The 20,033-nt window shown below is 40.6% G+C and overlaps 1 protein-coding gene across 1 annotated transcript; it reads left to right on the top strand.

Annotated features, from left to right (window-relative positions):
* On the top strand, positions 209 to 7,218 carry LOC109233582. The gene is made up of 3 exons (XM_019399466.1): positions 209 to 341; positions 441 to 637; positions 7,150 to 7,218. The coding sequence occupies exons 1-3, from the start codon at positions 209 to 211 to the stop codon at positions 7,216 to 7,218; spliced, it is 399 nt and encodes a 132-aa protein (XP_019255011.1).

Below are 20,033 nucleotides of genomic sequence, written 5' to 3'. Positions count from 1 at the left end.
GGATGAAGAGGTGAATTCAGTTGAGGCAATATCCGAAGACACCAATGCTTGGAAAATGTTCTTTGATGGGGCGGTAAACGCAAAAGGTGTTGGAATCGGGGCAATCTTGATCTCACCCACTGGTGAGCATTATCCAGCCACAGCCCGACTTCGGTTTTTCTGCACAAACAATACTGCCGAGTATGAAGCCTGCATTATGGGTATGAACATGGCAATCGACCATGATGTCGAAGAGTTTCTAATCATGGGGGACTCGGATCTGATTATCCGACAAGCTCAAGGAGAATGGGAGACCCGAGATGTCAAGCTTATTCCTTATAGGCAACATGTGGAAGAACTTGGCAGGCGATTCAAGTAAATAGAGTTCAGGTACATCCCACATTGTCACAATGAATTAGCTGATGCACTTGCTACTTTGGCCTCTATGCTGCCATACCCAGGCAATGCCCACATTCATCCTTTGGAGATCCAAATCCGGGAAAGGCATGGCTATTGTAATACGGTTGAAGAAGAACCAAATATTCAGCCATGGTATCATGACATCAAGATATTTCTGAAAACTAAAGAATACCCTGAGCAAGCTAGCGGAGACCAAAAGAGAACCATTAGACGGCACGCAAGTGGTTCTTTTTTAGCGGTGATGTCATGTATAAAAGGACTCTGAATCTCAACTTGTTAAGATGTGTTGATGCCGAAGAGGCTGGAAGAATCATGTATGAAGTGCACGCCGGAGTGTGCGAACCCCACATGAACGGGTATGTTTTTGCAAAGAAAATCCTCCGAGCGGGCTACTACTGGATGACCATGGAAAAAGACTGCTTCAGTTTTGTTCGGAAATGTCATCAGTGTCAGGTGCACGGTGATTTGATTCATGCACCTCCCACATAACTGCATCCCATGTCAGCGCCTTGGCCATTTGTTGCCTGGGCAGTGGACGTCATTGGGCCAATCAAGCCAAAATCCTAAAATGGGTACAGATTTATACTGGTCGCCATCGACTATTTCACGAAGTGGGTTGAAGCAATCACTCTCAAATCTGTCACCAAGAAAGCTGTGGTAGATTTTGTGCACTCCTATCTTATCTGTCGTTTTGGTATCCCTGCAATTATCATCACAGATAATGCTGCAAACTTGAATAGTCATTTGATGGGGGAGATATGTGAACAATTCAAGATAACGCATCGGAACTCTACTCCTTACCGGCCTAAAGCCAATGGTGCCGTCGAAGCAGCAAACAAGAACATCAAGAAGATTTTGAGAAAGATGATTCAAAGTTCGAGGCAGTAGCATGAAAAGTTGTCATTTGCATTGTTCGCATATCGCACTATTGTGCGCACATCAATCGGAGCAACCCGTATCTTTTGGTTTATGGCACTGAAGCCGTAATACCCATGGAGGTTGAAATCCTCTCTCTCCGGATCATTGTTGAAGCTGAAGTTGAAGATAGTCAGTGGGTCGAAACCCGTCTGGAATAGTTAAACCTGATTGATGAAAAACGAATGGCTGCAGTCTGCCACAGGCAGTTGTACCAACAAAGATTGGCCCGTGCCTACAACAAGAAAGTGCGGCCCAGAAATTTTGAAGTGGGGCAACTCGTGTTAAGGCGTATTCTTCCCCATCATCAGGAAGCAAAAGGAAAATTTTCTCCTAATTGGAAAGGCCCGTATATCATCAGAAAGATATTGCCAAGAGGGGCATTATACTTGGGAGATATCGAAGGAAATGATTCCGAAGCAGCTGTGAATGTGGATGCAGTCAAAAGGTACTATGTTTAGTCTTTCTGCAGCGACAACATTATCCGATTGGGATGACGAAGGCTTTCATTCTTGCTACCCCAAACACTCCAATCCTTTGCTAACCCTTTGAGCTGGTTATCTTTCTTTCATTACCCTCTTTGGAACTCGAAGATGTTTGTAAAAAAAAATATGATGATGAAAATTAAATGATGAAAAAAAAAAGAAGCAAAAAGAAAAACAAAAAACAAAAACAAAATGTTTCCCTGAACTACGTTCGACTTGATTCCGATAGGATACGTAGGCAGTCTCTCTCTAGGGTTCAGTCACAACAAAATAAAAAACCAGTTTTCCCCAAAAAGTGAAACTGGGGCAGATGTTATATTGGTCGGCAATGATCCCGCCATAACGGTTCCAAAGTTGTAATTCAATCCAATTCTTTTTACCCAAACCTTGTTCAAGTCCTTCCAATCAATTGGCAAAAGGTTTTCAAAATCAGAGAACGTAGTTGTTTGGATCCCATGCAACCAGGATGAGAGAAATAAAACGAGAGAGTCTTATTGGTGAAAACCCACAAGCACCATAAGTCGACGGTGAGCAGAGAAATTGAAAATGAGAGAGTCTTGTTAGTGAAAACTCGTAAAAGAGCACTATAAGGCGATGGTAAGAAGAGAAATGAGAGAGGTCGATTGGCGAAAACCCGCAAAGGGCGCTGTTGATCGAAAAGAAGAAACCCCTCACCACCATTGGTATTGAAAGAGTCCTGGCAAGGTTTCTCGATTTTGAAACACGGTTCGCAATGTGGTTTATTGGAAGTTGGGATAGTGTGTGCGGATCGGGCACCCAGTCCAAGAAGCTTGTCATGTCTATTGAAGTCTGCATGCAACCCCAGATAAGTCCTTCTTTCCTCCCCAAAAGGGACACTTCTTTTTAAATTCATTTTCTTGTCCTTTGTTTACTTTTCCTTGAATCCCTTTCGGTCTAACTCTGTTTCCGAAACTAATACAAAGAAAAGGTGGCAAGATTGGTTTTACAGGGTCCCGCTTAATAAAAGCCAAGTCCAAAGAAAGTACCAAACCTCAGCGAGTGCATCAAGTCGACCCCGACTGGCCATGACGGCCGATGCTCTGAAACCCAAAGTTATTGAAAATGAAAGGAAGCCAAGGCAAAAGCCCCTAGAGGCAGAATAAAGTGAAAGGACCAAAGCCCCATACGGGCGAGCGGTCACTATAAATTTTTGAAAAGTTGAGGCCCTCGGTTTAAGAAAGAGATCGATCTTCAGAAAATCCAGCAAGCAGAGGTTCTCACCAAAAGTTGGGTCGAGATCGAGTGATCAAAACAATCAAGGCCACAAAACCAACCACCGTTTCAAACTAACAATGTTCTTCATTTGAAAAATTGAAAAGATGTAATCCAAAGCAACCGTGCAAGAAGCAGGTGCAACCAAAAAGGAAAGAATGCGCAAGAGCTAGAAACAGCTTCGCAGTAATAATCAACCCAAAAGGGAAGTTTCCTCCAAATTCTTTCCTACATTTTTACTAAAAAACAAAAAAAGAAGGAAATCGAATTGAAGAATGAAATGAAATAAAAAGGGTAAAATGAAAAGAAAAAAAGAGAAGAAAATCCCAAAATCATGGTAGCATAGGGCCTCCAATCTCTAGCTGCATCATTTCAACATAGGGCCCCATTCCCTAGTTATCCCCGGCATAACCCGAGGACCTTTTTTCTTTTCCCCGGCATAACCCGCGGACCTCCCCGGCATATCCCGTGGACCTCCTTGGCATAACCAATGACCTTTTTTCTTTTATCCCGGCATAACCCGTGGACCTCCCTGGCATAACCCAAGGACCTTTTTCTTTTATCCCGTCATAACCCGTGGACCTCCCTGGCATAACCCAAGGACCTTTTTTCTTTTATCCCGGCATAACCCGTGGACCTCCCTGTCATAACCCAAGGACCTTTTTTCTTTTCTCCCGGCATAACCCGTGGCCCTGACTGGCATAACCCAGGGACTTTTTTTCTTTTCTCCCGGCATAACCCGTGGACCTCCCTGGCATAACCCAAGGACCCTTTTTTTTTCTTTTCCCGGCATAACCCGTGGACCTCCCTGGCATAACCCAAAGATCTTTTTTCTTTTATCTCGGCATAACCCGTGGACCTCCCTGGCATAACCCAAGGACCTTTTTTCTTTTATCTCGGCATAACCCGTGGACCTCCCTGGCCCAAGGACCTTTTTCTTTTATCCCGGCATAACCCGTGGACCTCCTTGGCATAACCCAAGGACCTTTTTTTTCTTTTATCCCGGCATAACCCTTGGACTTCCCTGGCATAACCCAAGGACCTTTTTTTTCTTTTATCCCGGCGTAACTCGTGGACCTCCCTGGCATAACCCAGAAACCTTTTTTCTTTTCTCCCGGCATAACCCGTGGACCTCCCTGGCATAACCCAGGGATCTTTTTTCTTTTTCTCCCGGCATAACCCGTGGACCTCCCCGGCATAACCCGAGGACCTTTTTTATTTTCTCTCGGCATAACCCGAGGACCTTTTTCTTTTCTTATGGCATAACCCGATAACTTCCCCGGCATAACCCGATGACCCTTTTTCTTTTCCGACATAACCCGGTTATCTTTCCAGCATAACCTGGCAATCTTCCCAATTTAGGACTTCACTCCCTACTCCCAAGGGTACACAATCCTGATTTTTATTGCTTTCAATGAAGAAATAGTTTAGATTTTTTTTTGCAAATAACTCACGAAATTTTCCTAGTGAAAACTGGGGCAGAAAAATTTCGTTCGTTTGTTTGTTTTGGTGTCTGAGCAGGTTTGACCTCGAGGCACAGGGTTCGAGATGACCAAAAGAATGAGTCTCAATCCAAAATAAAGAAAAGAAGAGAAAAGAACAAAAGAAGTGAACTTAGAGTGCTGAAGCGGAGAAAGATGCGGACTGCTCGAAATTTGATTGAAGTCACAATCTTTGCATGTCCCGCCTTGATTCAAAAGCTGAAGAATGAACCCGTGGTTGCAACTAACGAGCATCAAGATTCAGATTGGAGTCCACAGCAAGAACCAGCTAAGACTCAAGATCAAGCTTCAAGAGATTTATATATAGGAATCTTGTAACTCGTAGTTGATAGGTTTAGCTAGCTTAGTTTTTTTATTTTCCATTTTTGGTGTAATAAGGAGTTCGGCAAGCAGTAGCAGCAGCAGCAACAGTGAAATCACAGATTCCCGGTAGTCCCAGCTACCAAAACTTCCAGAACTACACTGACCTGATTCCTTTGTAGCCAAGGATATGTAGACAACCTTTGAAGCAAGGTTCGGTCAGACTCTTTTCAAAAATGCTTCCCACGGAGTGTCAAACGGGCAAAAATCACTCATAATTGCTCATTTTATCTTTGCCCAAAAACCCTTCGTGTCCCCGAGCAAAGAGGGGCAGCTATGAGCACGTGATTTTTGCCTCACCTGAATTGCTCCTACAAAATCCCAAAAATTAGATTTTTCCTTTTAATTAGTTGTTATTTTAGGAATTATTTTCTTGTTTGTTTGCATTTTGTGTGCACGTTTAATTTTATTTAATTCATAAAAAATACAAAAATATGCTGCATTTGCATTTAGGATTTTATTTTATATTTTTAGATTAATTAGTAAATTAGCGTTTTACAAAAATGGAAAAATAAAAAATAAAAAAACTCATTTTCGTATTTTTTGATTTTTTTAGCTTTAAATTTTATAGTTTTTTTAGTAATTAATTAGTTATTGTAAATACTATTTTTAGTAATTAGTCTAATTTGTTAGAATATTTTAGTTTAAGGATTAATTTAGGTTTTTATTTTAATTTGAAAAGAAAAGAAATTTGAAATAAAGAGGAAATGAAAGGTAAAGAAGTAAAAAGAATCAAATTTTTCTTGGGCCAAATCCTTAAAGTACCAAGCACAATTGATTTAACACTCGTTACCCGTCCAATTCAACCAAAAATCGGCCCAAACCCGGATCTTTATACGGTCAGCATCTCATGTGAAACGGTGTCGTTTTGAGTTCCCAACTCTAGCTCAATCTGAGCCTTCCATTTCCTTCCATCGAACGGCCGTCAAGGCCCTTCCCTAAACACATAAAAATGTCCGAAATCCTAAAAGACCAAGTCAGTTCTCAAATGCCCTCTCTCACTTCGTCTTCCTCAGACCAAAGAACCCTAGCGCCGCCCCCATTTCTCACCGCTCTTAGCCGGCGGCACCGGTCCCAAACCGATCCAAATTAACACCACATAACCACCACGACCTCCTCATTCCAAATCCACACCCCTTTTTCCTCAAATCAGACTTGAACCCCTCAAATCTTGAATCAAAGTTGAACCCTAAAATCCTAAAATTTCATAATCGAGATTTCTTTGAAGATTTTAGGTTGATTCTGACTTTATTCGTGTGTTTTTTATAAAGAGCACACGATTAATCTCAGATTGAGCTGAAAATTGAGAGATTTGAAGACCCAATCTCAGCCCCTTGATGCCCGAGTTTTTGTAGGTATTTCCCATCTTCCTTTTGTTTAATCTGTTCTTCCTTTCTTTTTCATCATTTTTTCTGTCTTCTATCTTTTTCTTTCTTCTGGATTCTTTCTCGTTTTTGTTAGTTCTTCAGAGTCATTTTTGTTATGCATGTTAATGTTAATTTGTTATTTAGCATGTTTCCCTTTTGTGTTAGATTTGTGCGAATTAAGCCCAAAACTTCATGAGTCTTTGTGATTCAGTAGGTCGTTTTGGTTGGTAATTTTGTTTGTTGACTTGGAATTTGGGTTTGACAGAGTTCAGATTAGATTTGGACCCTGAAATTTGAAGCCCAAGACCTGAGTTATACAGACCCACTAAATGAAATTGGGTCAATTTGACCCAATGTTTTGGTCTGGTTTCAAAAGTAATTAACAGGGTCCTGAAGGGTAGTTTAGGGAGTTTAGGTGAAAGAGTCTCTGAATAACAGACTAGGGAAACTTCTAGGAAGCTGGGGTGGGGACTAATGTGAAATCTGATTTCTGAACTAAAGGATCTTTAAGAAAAAATGAAAATTCAAAAAGGGTCAAAATGCAAAATCTGATTTATTTAGGCTGCCCTAGTACCTTGCCTATAAAGGCATCCTTTTCTTCAAGCTCAAGTCAAATTTTAGAGAAGAAAATATCCTAAAAAAACAAAACGGCTGAAAACTCTAAAATTACACTGATTTCCGGCATTTTCTTGGATTAAATTGCTCAAAATTCTGCTAAGTTTGGATTTTCTGATCCTCTCCTTTAGTCAAAAATTTTTAAAACTTCAAACTCCTGCACCTGTTTGAAGAAATGGTTTGATCTTTGGGACTTGAAAATCTGGGTTTGAGCTTTGCTGTTGCTGGCTACTGTTTCATTGCTGCTTCTACTCTTGCTGTTTCACTTTTCAGCTCATTTTACTTGTTCCATTTGCTGTAATCAGGTACATGATCTCTGGTTCTACCTCATGTGAAGCTTGAATTGAAGAATGAAATGGAAAACTAGAGTTCAAAACATATTTTCAGTTTCATTTTGTGAATTTAGTTCTATCTCTTTATTGTATGGTGTTTTTTTTGTAGCTTTAGTTCATTGTCTTCCTGATTAATTTTTGGTCTAGCTGGTGGAATTTGTGTCTTGTATCTAATTTGGGACTGTTAAGATGCTGTGGATAAAAGACTTAGTCAAAGGCATGCGTTTCAGTTCTTCTTTAGTTTTGGCTATACATTTCAGTTTTTTACATTGCTTGGTGATAACTTCATGTTAGAACTAGCTGTAAAGAGGCTAAGGGTAAAAATGAAAACGTGTGATATGTTATTTGAAAGATTCTATGAGATGTTCTCTTTGCTGTGAATGGCTTGTAGTGTATTGATTATGAACTCATGTTGAAAAACAGTCTAATTTGCCTATGAGTTTTGTTTAAGGTTTTGGCATAAATCATTCATGTGTTCAACATCTGTTTGAAATGAGTCTCTTACTTCACAGTTTCAAAGTCTGCTTTTAAAAAGGGAATTCAGAATCATCATGTGGAGGTTTTCAGATTTATTAAAACACTGTCCAATTTAAGCACTTCTTAAAGAGTGAATATGGATATAAGTGGTGGAATGTACGCACCTAGAAATCAATTGTTTGATTAAGGATATTTGGAGTGAGATTTAATAAATGGAATCAGACTTAGGCGTTTGTTCTACTAGAGAGTCCAAATGTTTGTGTATGTGGTTCTCATGACTCTAAAGAATGCTTTATATCTTGAAAAAGGGTTGAATAATAAGAACATGCTTGGTATTGGTCTACAAGACAGTAATTGTTTCTAATTCAAAGCGTTGTGCATGATTATAATTTAGTGTTGGATCTTGCAATTGGGCCTTTAGCACTGGCCCAGTGTCCTCTTCGCGTCCAAGATGCGCTACAGGTTTCATTTAAGCCTAGCCCTTTGTTTTTGACGTGCAAGCTTACAAAAGGCTGATTTGGGCTGGCTGTTAATTGGGCTTTGCGCATAACCAAACGCTGGTTCATTTATTGTACTGATTCTTAAGGTTAAGTTATTTGTTTGCCTAGATTAAATTCAAATCACGTTAAGCCTGTAGCTAACTAACTAGACTCCTTTAATAATTGAGGTGAGCCACATTAAATAACAAAATTAGTTTATGGCCCTCATGATCTTACTTAGGTTTCATTCTTAGACATTTAGATTTGAGGCATGCCATATTAGGTAAGACATAGTCTATGGCCCTCAAAAGTTTAGCTTTAAATTCTTTTTAAAATCAGAATCGATGTGTGCCATGCCAAATAAAATCTCAAAATGTGTGGCCCTCGCTTAATTAATTTTTTTATCCTTAGAAATCGAGGCGCGCCACTTAGTTGAATTTCCCATTGTCCTCGCAAAGTTAAATGTGCGTAGTTGCTTTAGGCGCGCTATTTTAAAATTTTACCTTCCTAAACTCGGGTGTGCATTTCATGTGACCCAAATCCAAATCTCAACAATGTTAAATAAAATGTGTCTCGGACTGCGGGTGCATTTCATGTGGCGTGGTACAAAGACGCGTTTTAGATGACGTTAAAATCTTCTTAAAATTAACTAAAAGCGGTTAATAGTTTAAAATTGTTTCATAGGCTAAAACATATATTAAAATCAGATGATAGGCCAATTATGATAGTTTAAGCAACCGTGCTAGAACCACGGAATCCGGGGGTGCCTAACACCTTCCCTCGGGTTAATAGAATTCCTTATTCAGAATTTCTGGTTCGCAGACTTCAAAAGGAAAGTCGAATTTTCCTCGATTTGGTATTTTAAAATAAATTGGTGACTTGGGACACCAGAAAACAAACCATCCCAAGTGGTGACTCTGAATTTGAATAAATAATCTCATTTCGAATAATGTCACTTAAATTGGAAAAACTCCCTTATACTTCCCTCTCAGGGTGTGTAAAAAGGAGGTGTGACAGTCATGGCACCTAGTCTTAGGAACTAGGTAAGCCTAACATTTACGGAATAACAACAATAAGAAAGAAAATTCTAATAGTCCCGTTATAGAAATCTTTACAAAACTTTTAATTTCCAAAAACCGGTAGTACAAGTCATAAGTTATACAGAGTTTACTACAACATCTAAATACAACTGTTTGGAAATAAGTAAAATAGTGTGAATATAAAAATAAAAAGGTGACTCTGAAGCCTGCGAACGCAGCAACATCTTTACTTTGAGTCTCCACAGCAGCGATCCGCACAGCTACTAACGAACAAGTACCTGGATCTGTATAAAAATGTACATAAGTGTAGCATGAGCACACCACAGTGGTGCCCAGTAAGTATCAAGACTAACCTCGGTGGAGTAGTGACGAGGAACAGTCAAGACACCTACTGGTCTAATAAACTGAAAAGAATAAGTATAGAAACAACAGAACATGATATCTATATAAAGACTACACGATATGGCCAACAATACAGTAATTGCAATAATGAAGGAAACAACAGGTATCAGCGAAACACCATAATAAGGACACAGAAGAGTGAACGAAAACACAACCCAAATCCGAAATCACAAATACAGTAAAGACAAGTAATAACTCAGCAACTACGGTAGTTTTCACATCAGGTCTTAGCCAACAAATTCCAATCAATTAATCAAATCCTTCAAATATAACTTTCACCATAAGTTTTCAAATAGAAATCTTTAGAATATAATCCTTCCCAATAAAGATATTTCGAATATATTTCCTTCAAAAATATCTTTCAAATATAGTTCTTTCAAAATAAATACCTTTCGATTATAATCCTTTCAGATAAATATCTTTCGAATATAAGTCAGCCTGTGACACCTCATCTCATAATCATACAATATGGGTCTCAGCCCACTTTCATATTTCCATGGCACCTCGTGGCCATATTTCTATCACAACCGCACAGAAAACTCACGTGGAAAAAACATCAATATATAAAGATCCGCGGGATCAATTTAGTTCCGAAATAGTTTGAGTGAAGAAAATGACATTGCACTTAATTTAAATTTTGAATATGCAATATAGGGGGGAATCTCCCGAAATACCGTCCCGTAGTCCCAAAGTAAATATACAGTGCAGGGGAATCTCCAGGAATACCGTTCCGTAATCCCAAAGTAAATATGCAGTGCAGGGGGATCTCCCGGAATACCGTTCCGTAGTCCCAAAGTAAATATGTAGTACAGGGGTTCTCCGGAAAACCGTTCTGTAGTCCCAAAGTAAATATGCAGTGTAGGGGGATCTCCCGAAATATCATTCCTTAGTCCCAAAGTAAATATGCAACTCAACTAAACGAGATAACAGTAACAACACGACAGGAACCTCGTGCATCACCACAACAAGCACAATAGCAACAATGACAATAATACAAAGTACGGCAAGTAAATCAACTCAAGAACTTTAAATCCAAAAAGAAACGATAGAACTCATTCACAAGGGATATCCACAGTAAGGAATACTAGACGTAAAGAGAACAAATTAACAAGGGAAAACTGAAATGTAGCAACAACTCCACAATATATGGTTCAACCGCAAGGAAGCTAACGCGAGTTAAATAATTCCAATAATGCTATGTCAACTCAAATATAGGATACTAACTTCTTTCAAGGTTGAGCAATTACGAAGGTTATTCAACAATTCAATTAAGGATAAGTGGCGGAAAGATAATCGCAACCTCAAATAAGACCAAACAGTTACAGGATGAGACAATAATAATTTCAGATAAATATAGGCAGATATGAAAAGATAGCATGTCAATAGGAGAGGTACAAATCTTCAATTAAGTGAAATAGGCAATAAGAGTGAGTCATAAAGCAATTAATTCCAATTAAGCATGTAGAGGTGAAACTAGAAATTAGGAAACTCAATCATATCATGAACAACTTCCTACTTAGTTAATGTAAGGACCTAAGAACCCTAAAAGCACAATTTTCTACAAGTAAGTCTGAGCACGCACTCGTCACCTTGCGTACACGAACTACAATCAACACAGAAGACTCAACCTAAGAAAAAATCTCCCACAAGGTTAGGAAAGATACTTACCTCAAAGAAAACAAACTGATACTCTAAAATGAATTTGTCGGGTGAAAAGACCTTCAGACGGCTCAAATCTAACCAAAATAACTTCAAAGCATAAATAAAACTCATAAGAAACTATTCCGGATCATAAAGTCTCCATCTTTAACAAAATCCAAAAATTGGTCCAAAAGTCGACCCTAGGCCCTGTCATGACCCCAAATACCGGTCGTGATGGCGCCTATCACATTACTAGGCAAGCCGAACCAACCAAATAATCACAACTCATTTTCATTTAATAACCCATTTTCTAACACGGTTTAAATACCAAGTTTTCATAAAACGTTTAAAAAGCAACAAAATATATATGCGGAAGTCGAATAAACATGAAAATACACAGACCAATAATCTGGTGTCACGAGTCTAGAGCCTCTAGTACATGGATAGGGAGGGAGGAGAAAATAGGGATGCAGACGCCATGCAGCTACCTTGAAATCTCCGTCAACACTGGATTAGCAGAGGACCCTTACTCAGCCGCTCGGGCACCTGGATCTGCACACAAGGTGCAGGGAGTAACGTGAGTACGCTAACTCAGTAAGTAACTAAAGTAAATAAGGACTGAAAGAAGTGACGAGTAGTTAAGAATCATATAACTGAATAAACAACAGGATAACAGATCAACTTTACAGTTTGAAACCAGTTTTGTCATAAAATCAACATTTTCAGTTTAAACACTTGAAATCATATTCTTAGCAATATTTCCAACAGAGACATATTTAAAAGAAGAGTGAAATCAGTAAAAATATCATAATTGGGCCCCTCGGGCAAGGAATCACTCAGAATGTGGCCTCTCGATCAACCTCTCAGTCACTCGTGACTCAACTCTCATCACTCAGTCTCTTTAATATCTCTTATTAGTAGAAACCATAATAACCGGTGCAGCGTGCCCGATCCATTATTTATAGTCGACTACGCTCACTGGGGGTGTCCAGACTCCGGAGGGGCTCCTACAACCCAAGCATCATATCGCTGCGGCGCGCAGCCCGATCCAATATATATATCGTTGCGGCGTGCAGCCCGATCCATATAAGTATCGCTACAGCGTGCATCCCGATCCATATAAGTATCGCTACTGCGTGCAGCCTGATCCATATAAGTATCGCTGTGGCGTGCAGCCCGATCCATAACTCACATATATATAAATACCCTCACAGTTAGGTTCTCAACCTCTCTCAGTCATTAACCTCACAGCCTCTCCGGCACAACAGTGGAAATTAGGGAACTTAGCCCAAATAGTCCTCTCGTTTAGAAGTGGAGTGATAAAACCAGTTTTTAAACATTTAAACAGCTAAAACATGATTGAGGATATGCTTTTAGAAAGTAAAGTGAGGAAAAACAGTCAAAATTCCCCTGAGGGTTACTACAGATCGGCACAAGGCCCCAAACATGGCATACAACCCATAATACAATATAAATGACTAAACTACGGTATAATATAAGAATTTCCAAATCAAACACGCGGCTTAATATTCGCTACAGGACGGACTAAGTCACAATCCCTACCGGTGCACGCCCACACGCTCGTCACCTAGCATGTGTGTCACTACATTTATCAAAACAAGTCAAATACCTGGGTTTTGTACCCTCAGTTCTAGATTTACAATGGTTACTTAGCTCAAACTGGTGAAAATACTACTCCACGACGCCTTTGCCCATCGAATCGGCCTCCACTCGCGTCGAAATTATCCAAAATCAGAATGAGGACGTCAAAATAGGCTAAAGGAACGAAGCCCAAGCGAAAACAATCAATAAATGACACAAATCTCGAAATTACCAAAACTCGACCCCCGGGCCCACGTCTAGGAATTCGATAATTTTTACATCAATAGATTCCTTATCTCCTCACGAGTTCATACATATCAAAAGTTCTGAAATCCGACCTCAAATGGTCCTTCAAATCCTCAAGCAAAGGTCTAAGTTTCCAAGCCCTAGTTTCCCAAATTTTCACCCTTAATTCCCATGATTTCTAGCTCTAATCCGTGAAATAATAGCATAGAAATGAGTTTTAGGTCCAAATTCCTTACCTCAATGAAGTTCCCTTGAAATCCCTCTTTCAAATCGTCCAAAAAGCTCCAAAGCCGAAGTCAAAATTGGTGAAATAGCTCAAATTCGCGAAGGCCACAATTTATACCTTCTGCCCAGACATTTTCGCATCTGCAGTCCAATACTCGCTTCTATGATACTGCATATGCGGTTCTTCCTCCGCTTCTACGGATATCACTAAATGCCCCATCCGCACCTGCGATCCCATACCCGCATCTGCGACTTCGCAGATGCGATCCTCTTAGCCGCTTCTGCGGTTCCTGCTCCTCAATCCCTTTTCGCTTCTGCGACCGATCTCCCGCACGTGCGGCGTCACACCACCGGTCCCTAATCCGCAGGTGCGGAAATACTAGAAGCAGCAAAGCTCAGCAGCTACAACAAGTCTCAAACCTTTCCGTCAACCATCCGAAATTACCCTAAGGCCTTCGAGACTTCAACCAAAAGCACAAACGTGTCCTAATACCTTATTCAAACTTGTACCAATCTTCAAAACACCTCAAACAACATCAAATCAACCAAAACACATCGGATTCAAGCCAAACTTTCTAAAATCTTCTGAATTCCACTTTTGATCAAAAACCCAACCAAACCACGTCCGAATGACCTGAAATTTCGCACACACATCCCAAATGACACAACGGAATTGCTGCAGCTCTCGGAATTCCATTCCGACCCTTATATCAAAATCTCGCCTACCAACCGGAAATCGCCAAAAATCCACCTTCGCCAATTCAAGCCTAAATCTACTCCAGACCTCCAAAACTCATCTCGATCACGCTCCTAAGTCCCAAATCACCTCCCGAAGCTAACCGAATCATCGGAACTCACATCCGAGCCCTCTAACACATAAGTCAACATCCGGTTGACTTTTCCAACTTAACCTTCCTTAAAAGAGACTAAGTGTCTCAAACCTTACCAAAAATTATTCCGGATTTGATCCGACCAACCCAATACCACATAACACGAATAACAAAGCATAAAGAAGCAGAAATGTGGGAAACGGAGCAGTAACTCATGAGACGACTGGCCGGGTCATCACATCCTCCCCAACTTAAACAAACGTTCGTCCTCGAATGAGTCAAGAAACATACCTGAAGCCTCAAACAGGTAAAGATATTTGCTCCGCATCTCCCGTTCGGTCTCCCAGGTAGCCTCCTCCATGGGCCGATCTCTCTACTGCACTTTCACTGAAGCTATGTCCTTTGACCTCAACTTCCAATCCTGACGACCCAAAATAGCTACTGGCTCCACATCTTAAGTCAAATCATCATCCAACTGAACCGTGCAGAAATCCAGAACAAGAGACGGATCCCTAATATACTTCCGAAGCATAGAAACATAAAATACCGGATGCACACTCGACAGGTTGGGTGGAAAAGCAAGCTCATAGCCACCTCCCCAATCCTCCAAAGCACCTCAAAAGGCCCAATGAACCGAGGACTCAATTTCCCTTTCTTACCAAATCTTATAACACCCTTCATGGGTGAAACCTTCAATAGAACCTTCTCGCCAACCATGTAGGACACATCCCGAACAATCCTATCAGCATAGCTCTTCTGCCTCGACTGCGCCGTGCGAAGCCTCTCCTGAATCACCTTCACCTTTTCTAAAGCATCCTGCACCAAGTCTGTCCCCAATAGCCTAGCCTCGTCGGGCTCGAACTAACCAACTGGAGATCTACACCGCCTCCCATACAAAGCCTCATACGGAGCCATCTGAATACTCAACTGGTAGCTATTGTTCAAACTCTGCAAGCGGTAGAAACTGATTCCATGACCCTCTGAAATCAATAACACAAGCACGCAACCTGTCCTCTAATATTTGAATAATGCGCTCGGACTGCCCGTTCGTCTAAGGGTGAAAAGTTGTGCTCAACTCAACATGAGTACCCAACTCTCGTTGCACAGACCTCCAAAACTGCAAAGTAAACTGAGTGCCCCTATCTGAAATGATGGAAACTGGGACACCATGCAAACGAACAATCTCCCGAATATAGATCTCTGCCAACCGCTCTGAAGAATAGGTAGTACACACAGGAATGAAGTGTGCGGACTTGGTCAGCCAATCCACAATCACCCAAATAGCATCGAACTTTCTCAAAGTCCGTGGAAGTCTAACAACAAAGTCCATAGTGATCCTCTCCCACTTCCACTCGGGAATGTCCATCTGTTGAAGCAAGCCACCCGATCTCTGATGCTCATATTTCACCTGCTGACAATTGAGACACCGAGCTACAAATCCTACAATGTCTTTCTTCATTTTTCTCCACCAATAATGCTGCCTCAAATCCTGATACATCTTCGCAGCACCCGGATGAATGAAATACCACGAGCTATGGGCCTCCTCCAGAATTAACTCCCGAAGCCCATCTACATTGGGAACGCAAATCCGGCCCTGCATCCTCAACACCCCATCATCACCAATGGTCACATCTCTGGCATCATCATGTTGAACTCTATCCTTAAGGACAAGCAAATGCGGATCATCATACTGGTGCTCTCTGATGCGATCATATAAGAAAGACAGAGAAACCACGCAAGCCAATACCCGACTGGGCTCCGAAACATCTAACCACACGAACCGATTGGCCAAGGCCTGAACATCAACTGCAAGAGTTCTCTCCCCAACTGGAATGTATGCTAAACTCCCCATACTCACCACCTTTTGGCTCAACGCATCGGCCACCATATTGGCCTTCCCCGGATGGTACAATATAGTGATATAATAATCCTTAAGCAACTCCAACCACCTCCGCTGATCAAATTGAGATCCTTCTGCTTAAACAAGTGCTGGAGGCTACGATGATCAGTAAATACCTCACAAGACACACCATACAAGTAATGCCTCCAAATCTTCAACGCGTGAACTATGGCAGCCAACTTCAAATCATGAACGGGGTAGTTTTTCTCATGTGGCTTCAACTGACGAGAAACATAAGCAATGAATCTACCCTCCTGCATCAAAACACAACCAATACCCACTCTCGAAGCATCACAATACACGGTATATGAACCTGAAGCTGATGGCAAAACTAACACTGGAGCTGTGGTCAAAGCTGTCTTGAGCTTCTGAAAGCTCTCCTCACATTCGTCCGACCATACAAATAAAGCACCCTTTTGAGTCAACTTGGTCAAGGGCGATGCGATAGATGAGAATCCCTGAATAAACTAGCGATAATAGCCTGCTAAACCAAGAAATCTGCGAATCTCTATGGCTGAGGACGGTCTGGGCCAACTCTGAACTGCCTCTATCTTCTTTGGATCAACCTGAATACCCTCGCTGGACACCACGTGCCCCAAGAAGGCCACTAAACTGAGCCAAAACTCACACTTGGAGAATTTTGCATATAGCTTCTCGTCCCTCAATCTCTGTAGCACAACTCTCAAATGCTCCGCGTGCTCCTCCTGACTACGCGAATATACTAGAATATCATCAATGAAGACTATGACAAATGAATCGAGATAAGGTCGGAACACGCTGTTCATCAAATGCATGAATGCTACTGGGGCATTGGTTGGTCAGCCCAAAAGCCATTACCAATAACTCATAATGACCACATCGGGTCCTAAAAGCTGTCTTAAGAATATCCGAGTCCCTAATCTTCAACTGGTGATAACCCGAACGGAGATCAATCTTGGAGAACACTCTCGCTCCCTGAAGTTGGTCAAACAAATCATCAATGCAAGGAAAGGGATACTTGTTCTTAATTGTTACTTTGTTCAATTTCCTATAATCAATGCACATTCTCATAGTGCCATCCTTCTTCTTCACAAATAAAACCGGCGCACCCCAAGGTAACACACTAGGCCGAATGAACCCCTTATCAAGGAGTTCCTAAAGCTGCTCCTTTAACTCTTTCATTTGTCTATTTGAGGTTCTTATTTTGGTCAAAGAAAGGAACTGAGCATTCCAAGATTTTTTTTCATTCCAAGATTGGGGTATTAGTAATTCTCATCTTATTCTAATGTCAACTTGTTATTCTTTTTAGAAAGCATTCTGATGTCTTATTAAATAAAGAACTCTAAGGTCTTGTTTATTTTAATATTAAATAGGAACATGGACAATCTAGAGCGTGATTGGATGTACAAAAGGTTGGATGGTCGAGGGGGTATTAATTCAAGTTTCATAACTGGTGTGAACAAGTTTCTCCAGTTTGCTTGTTCTCAGCGCAATCGCATGAGTGGTGACAATGTTAGATGTCCATGTAAAAAATGTCACAACATTAAATACTCGGATGTTGAAACTGTTAAATTGCACCTTTATCAGTATGGATTTATTGAGAACTATTTTCTTTGGAAGTATCAAGGAGAAAAAAATGTGGCCGGTGAGATGTCTTCTAGTGGTGATTTGCATGGTGGCGCTCAACCTGAATCTAGATATGAGAATCCATATCGACAAATGGTCTTGGATGCAGCTGGACCTAATTTTGGTCATGGTTTGAGCTGGCAGTCGTATAATAATACTGAACCTGAGTCGTCTCATGAACCTTCAATGCAGGCGAAGCCTAATCCTTCAACGGAGGAGGAGCCTAATCCTTTAATGGAGGAGGAGCCAAATCTTGAGTGCCAAAGGTTTTATGATTTGTTACAGGCCGCTGATGCAAAATTATACCCTGGTTCTTCCCTCTCACAACTCGCAGTGGTTTCCAGGATGCTAAATATTAAAATGGAGAATACTTTATCACAAAGAGGTTATAACCAAATGATGCAATTGTTGAAAGAGGCTTTACCAGAAGATAACACAATGCTTGATAACTATTACGAGACCAAGAAGCTAGTGCGTAGCTTGGGTTTGCCAATTGAAAAGATTGATTATTGTAATTCTGGATGTATGTTGTATTGGGGTGAAGACGAGGACCTCACATCTTGCAAGTTTTGTGGCCACCAGAGGTACAAACATCGTGTCAGTTCTCGTAAGAGGAAATTAATCCCTTACAAAAAAATGTATTATTTTCCTTTGATTCCTAGATAGCGGAGATTATATGCATCTCATGCTACAGCCGCAGATATGAGATGGCATCATGAGCACATACAAGAGGAGGGCGTAATGTGTCATCCATCAAACTCTAAGGCTTGGAAGCACTTCAATGAAACTCATCCTTTTTTTGCTGCTGAACCAAGAAATGTGAGGTTGGGATTATGTACTGATGGTTTTCAACCCTTTGGTCATTCAGGGAGGAAATACTCATCATGGCCAGTGATTGTCACTCCATACAATTTGCCTCCAGGGATGTGTATGAAAGAGGCGTACATGTTCTTAACTGTCATTGTTCCAGGGCCAAACAACCCTAAATAAAAAATTGATGTTTATCTACAACCTTTAATAAAGGAATTGACCTTGTTGTGGGAGACGGGTGTAGAAGCATTTGACATCTCAAAAAAACAAAATTTTCAATAAAGGGCCGCTTTGATGTGGACAATCAATGACTTTCCATCATATTCTATGTTATCTGGGTGGAGTACTGCCGGTAACTTAGCATGCCCTTATTGTATGGAGGAAGCACAATCCTTCAGATTACGTCATGGTGGGAAAACAACTTGGTTTGACAGTCATAGAATGTTTCTTGACCAAAATCATCCGTTTAGGAGAGATCGTAAAAACTTTCGTAAAGGTCAGACTGTCAGAAGGTTACCACCACCCCTTAGAACAAGAGAGGAAATCTTGAACCAAATTTGTGAGTTGGGACTAAGGAAAGTAACTGAGCTAGATGCAGAAGAAGCTAATGGGAGAATTTCTAGGTGTTGTGGATGGAAAAAGAGGAGTATCTTTTGGGATTTGCCTTATTGGAGCTCTAACATGATCCGACATAATCTCGATGTCATGCATATTGAGAAGAACGTCTTTGATAATGTATTAAACACAGTTCTTAATGTTGATGGAAAAACAAAAGACAATCCAAAGGCACGTGAAGATATGGCAAACTATTGCGATCAACCGCAATTGGCAAATAATCCTATTGATGGAAGCTATCCCAAAGCTGCATATACAATAGAGAAGAATCAAAAAATTGCCTTGTTCAATTGGTTGGAAATTGTGAAGTTTCCAGATGGGTATGTTTCGAATTTGAGTCGGTGCCTAGACGCAGACAAGTATAAATTATTTGGTATTAAAAGTCATGATTGCCATGTGTTCATGCTACGATTAATGCCTATTGTCTTTCGTGAGCTACTTCCTAGTAACGTGTGGCAAGCACTTACGGAATTGAGCTTATTTTTTAAGGATCTCACCTCGACTGTTCTTCGAGTGGTGGACATGGAGAGATTAGAGGCAGACATCCCACAGATCTTGTGTAAGTTGGAGCGTATATTTCCTCCTGGATTCTTTAACTCAATGGAACATGTCCCTGTACACCTGCCATATGAAGCAAGGATTGCTGGACTTGTACAATATAGATGGATGTATCCTTTTGAGAGGTTCTGAACTTTTTATGCTCTTATTATGAAAAATATGCTACACATGACTTTATGAATTTAATGGTCTATCCACTTACTTGTATAGGTACCTTCGAACTCTTAAAAAATGATAGGGAATAAAGCTAGTGTCGAGGGTTCAATTTGTGAAGCATACTTGATGATGGAATCAACACAATTATTTTTTCATTATTTTGAACCTCATGTCATGACACGTAATCATAATCTGTCCCGTAATGATGATGGTGGTGTTATGGAAGATCTTGAAGGAAA

The sequence above is a fragment of the Nicotiana attenuata genome, chromosome 10, assembly GCF_001879085.1.
Source record: "Nicotiana attenuata strain UT chromosome 10, NIATTr2, whole genome shotgun sequence".
NCBI classification, from domain to species: Eukaryota; Viridiplantae; Streptophyta; class Magnoliopsida; order Solanales; family Solanaceae; genus Nicotiana; species Nicotiana attenuata.
Note: the sequence above shows the minus strand (reverse complement) of the source record. Positions and strands in the feature narration are given on the sequence as shown.

Excerpts from the sequence above, each read along its gene's own strand:
- LOC109233582 (XM_019399466.1), top strand. The coding sequence starts at position 209 with ATGGCAATCGACCATGATGTCGAAGAGTTTCTAATCATGGGGGACTCG. Across the intron at positions 342-440 it reads GCAACATGTGGAAGAACTTG|GCAATGCCCACATTCATCCT; the intron begins GCAGGCGATTCA and ends TGCCATACCCAG. Across the intron at positions 638-7,149 it reads CAAGTGGTTCTTTTTTAGCG|CTCATTTTACTTGTTCCATT; the intron begins GTGATGTCATGT and ends TTCACTTTTCAG.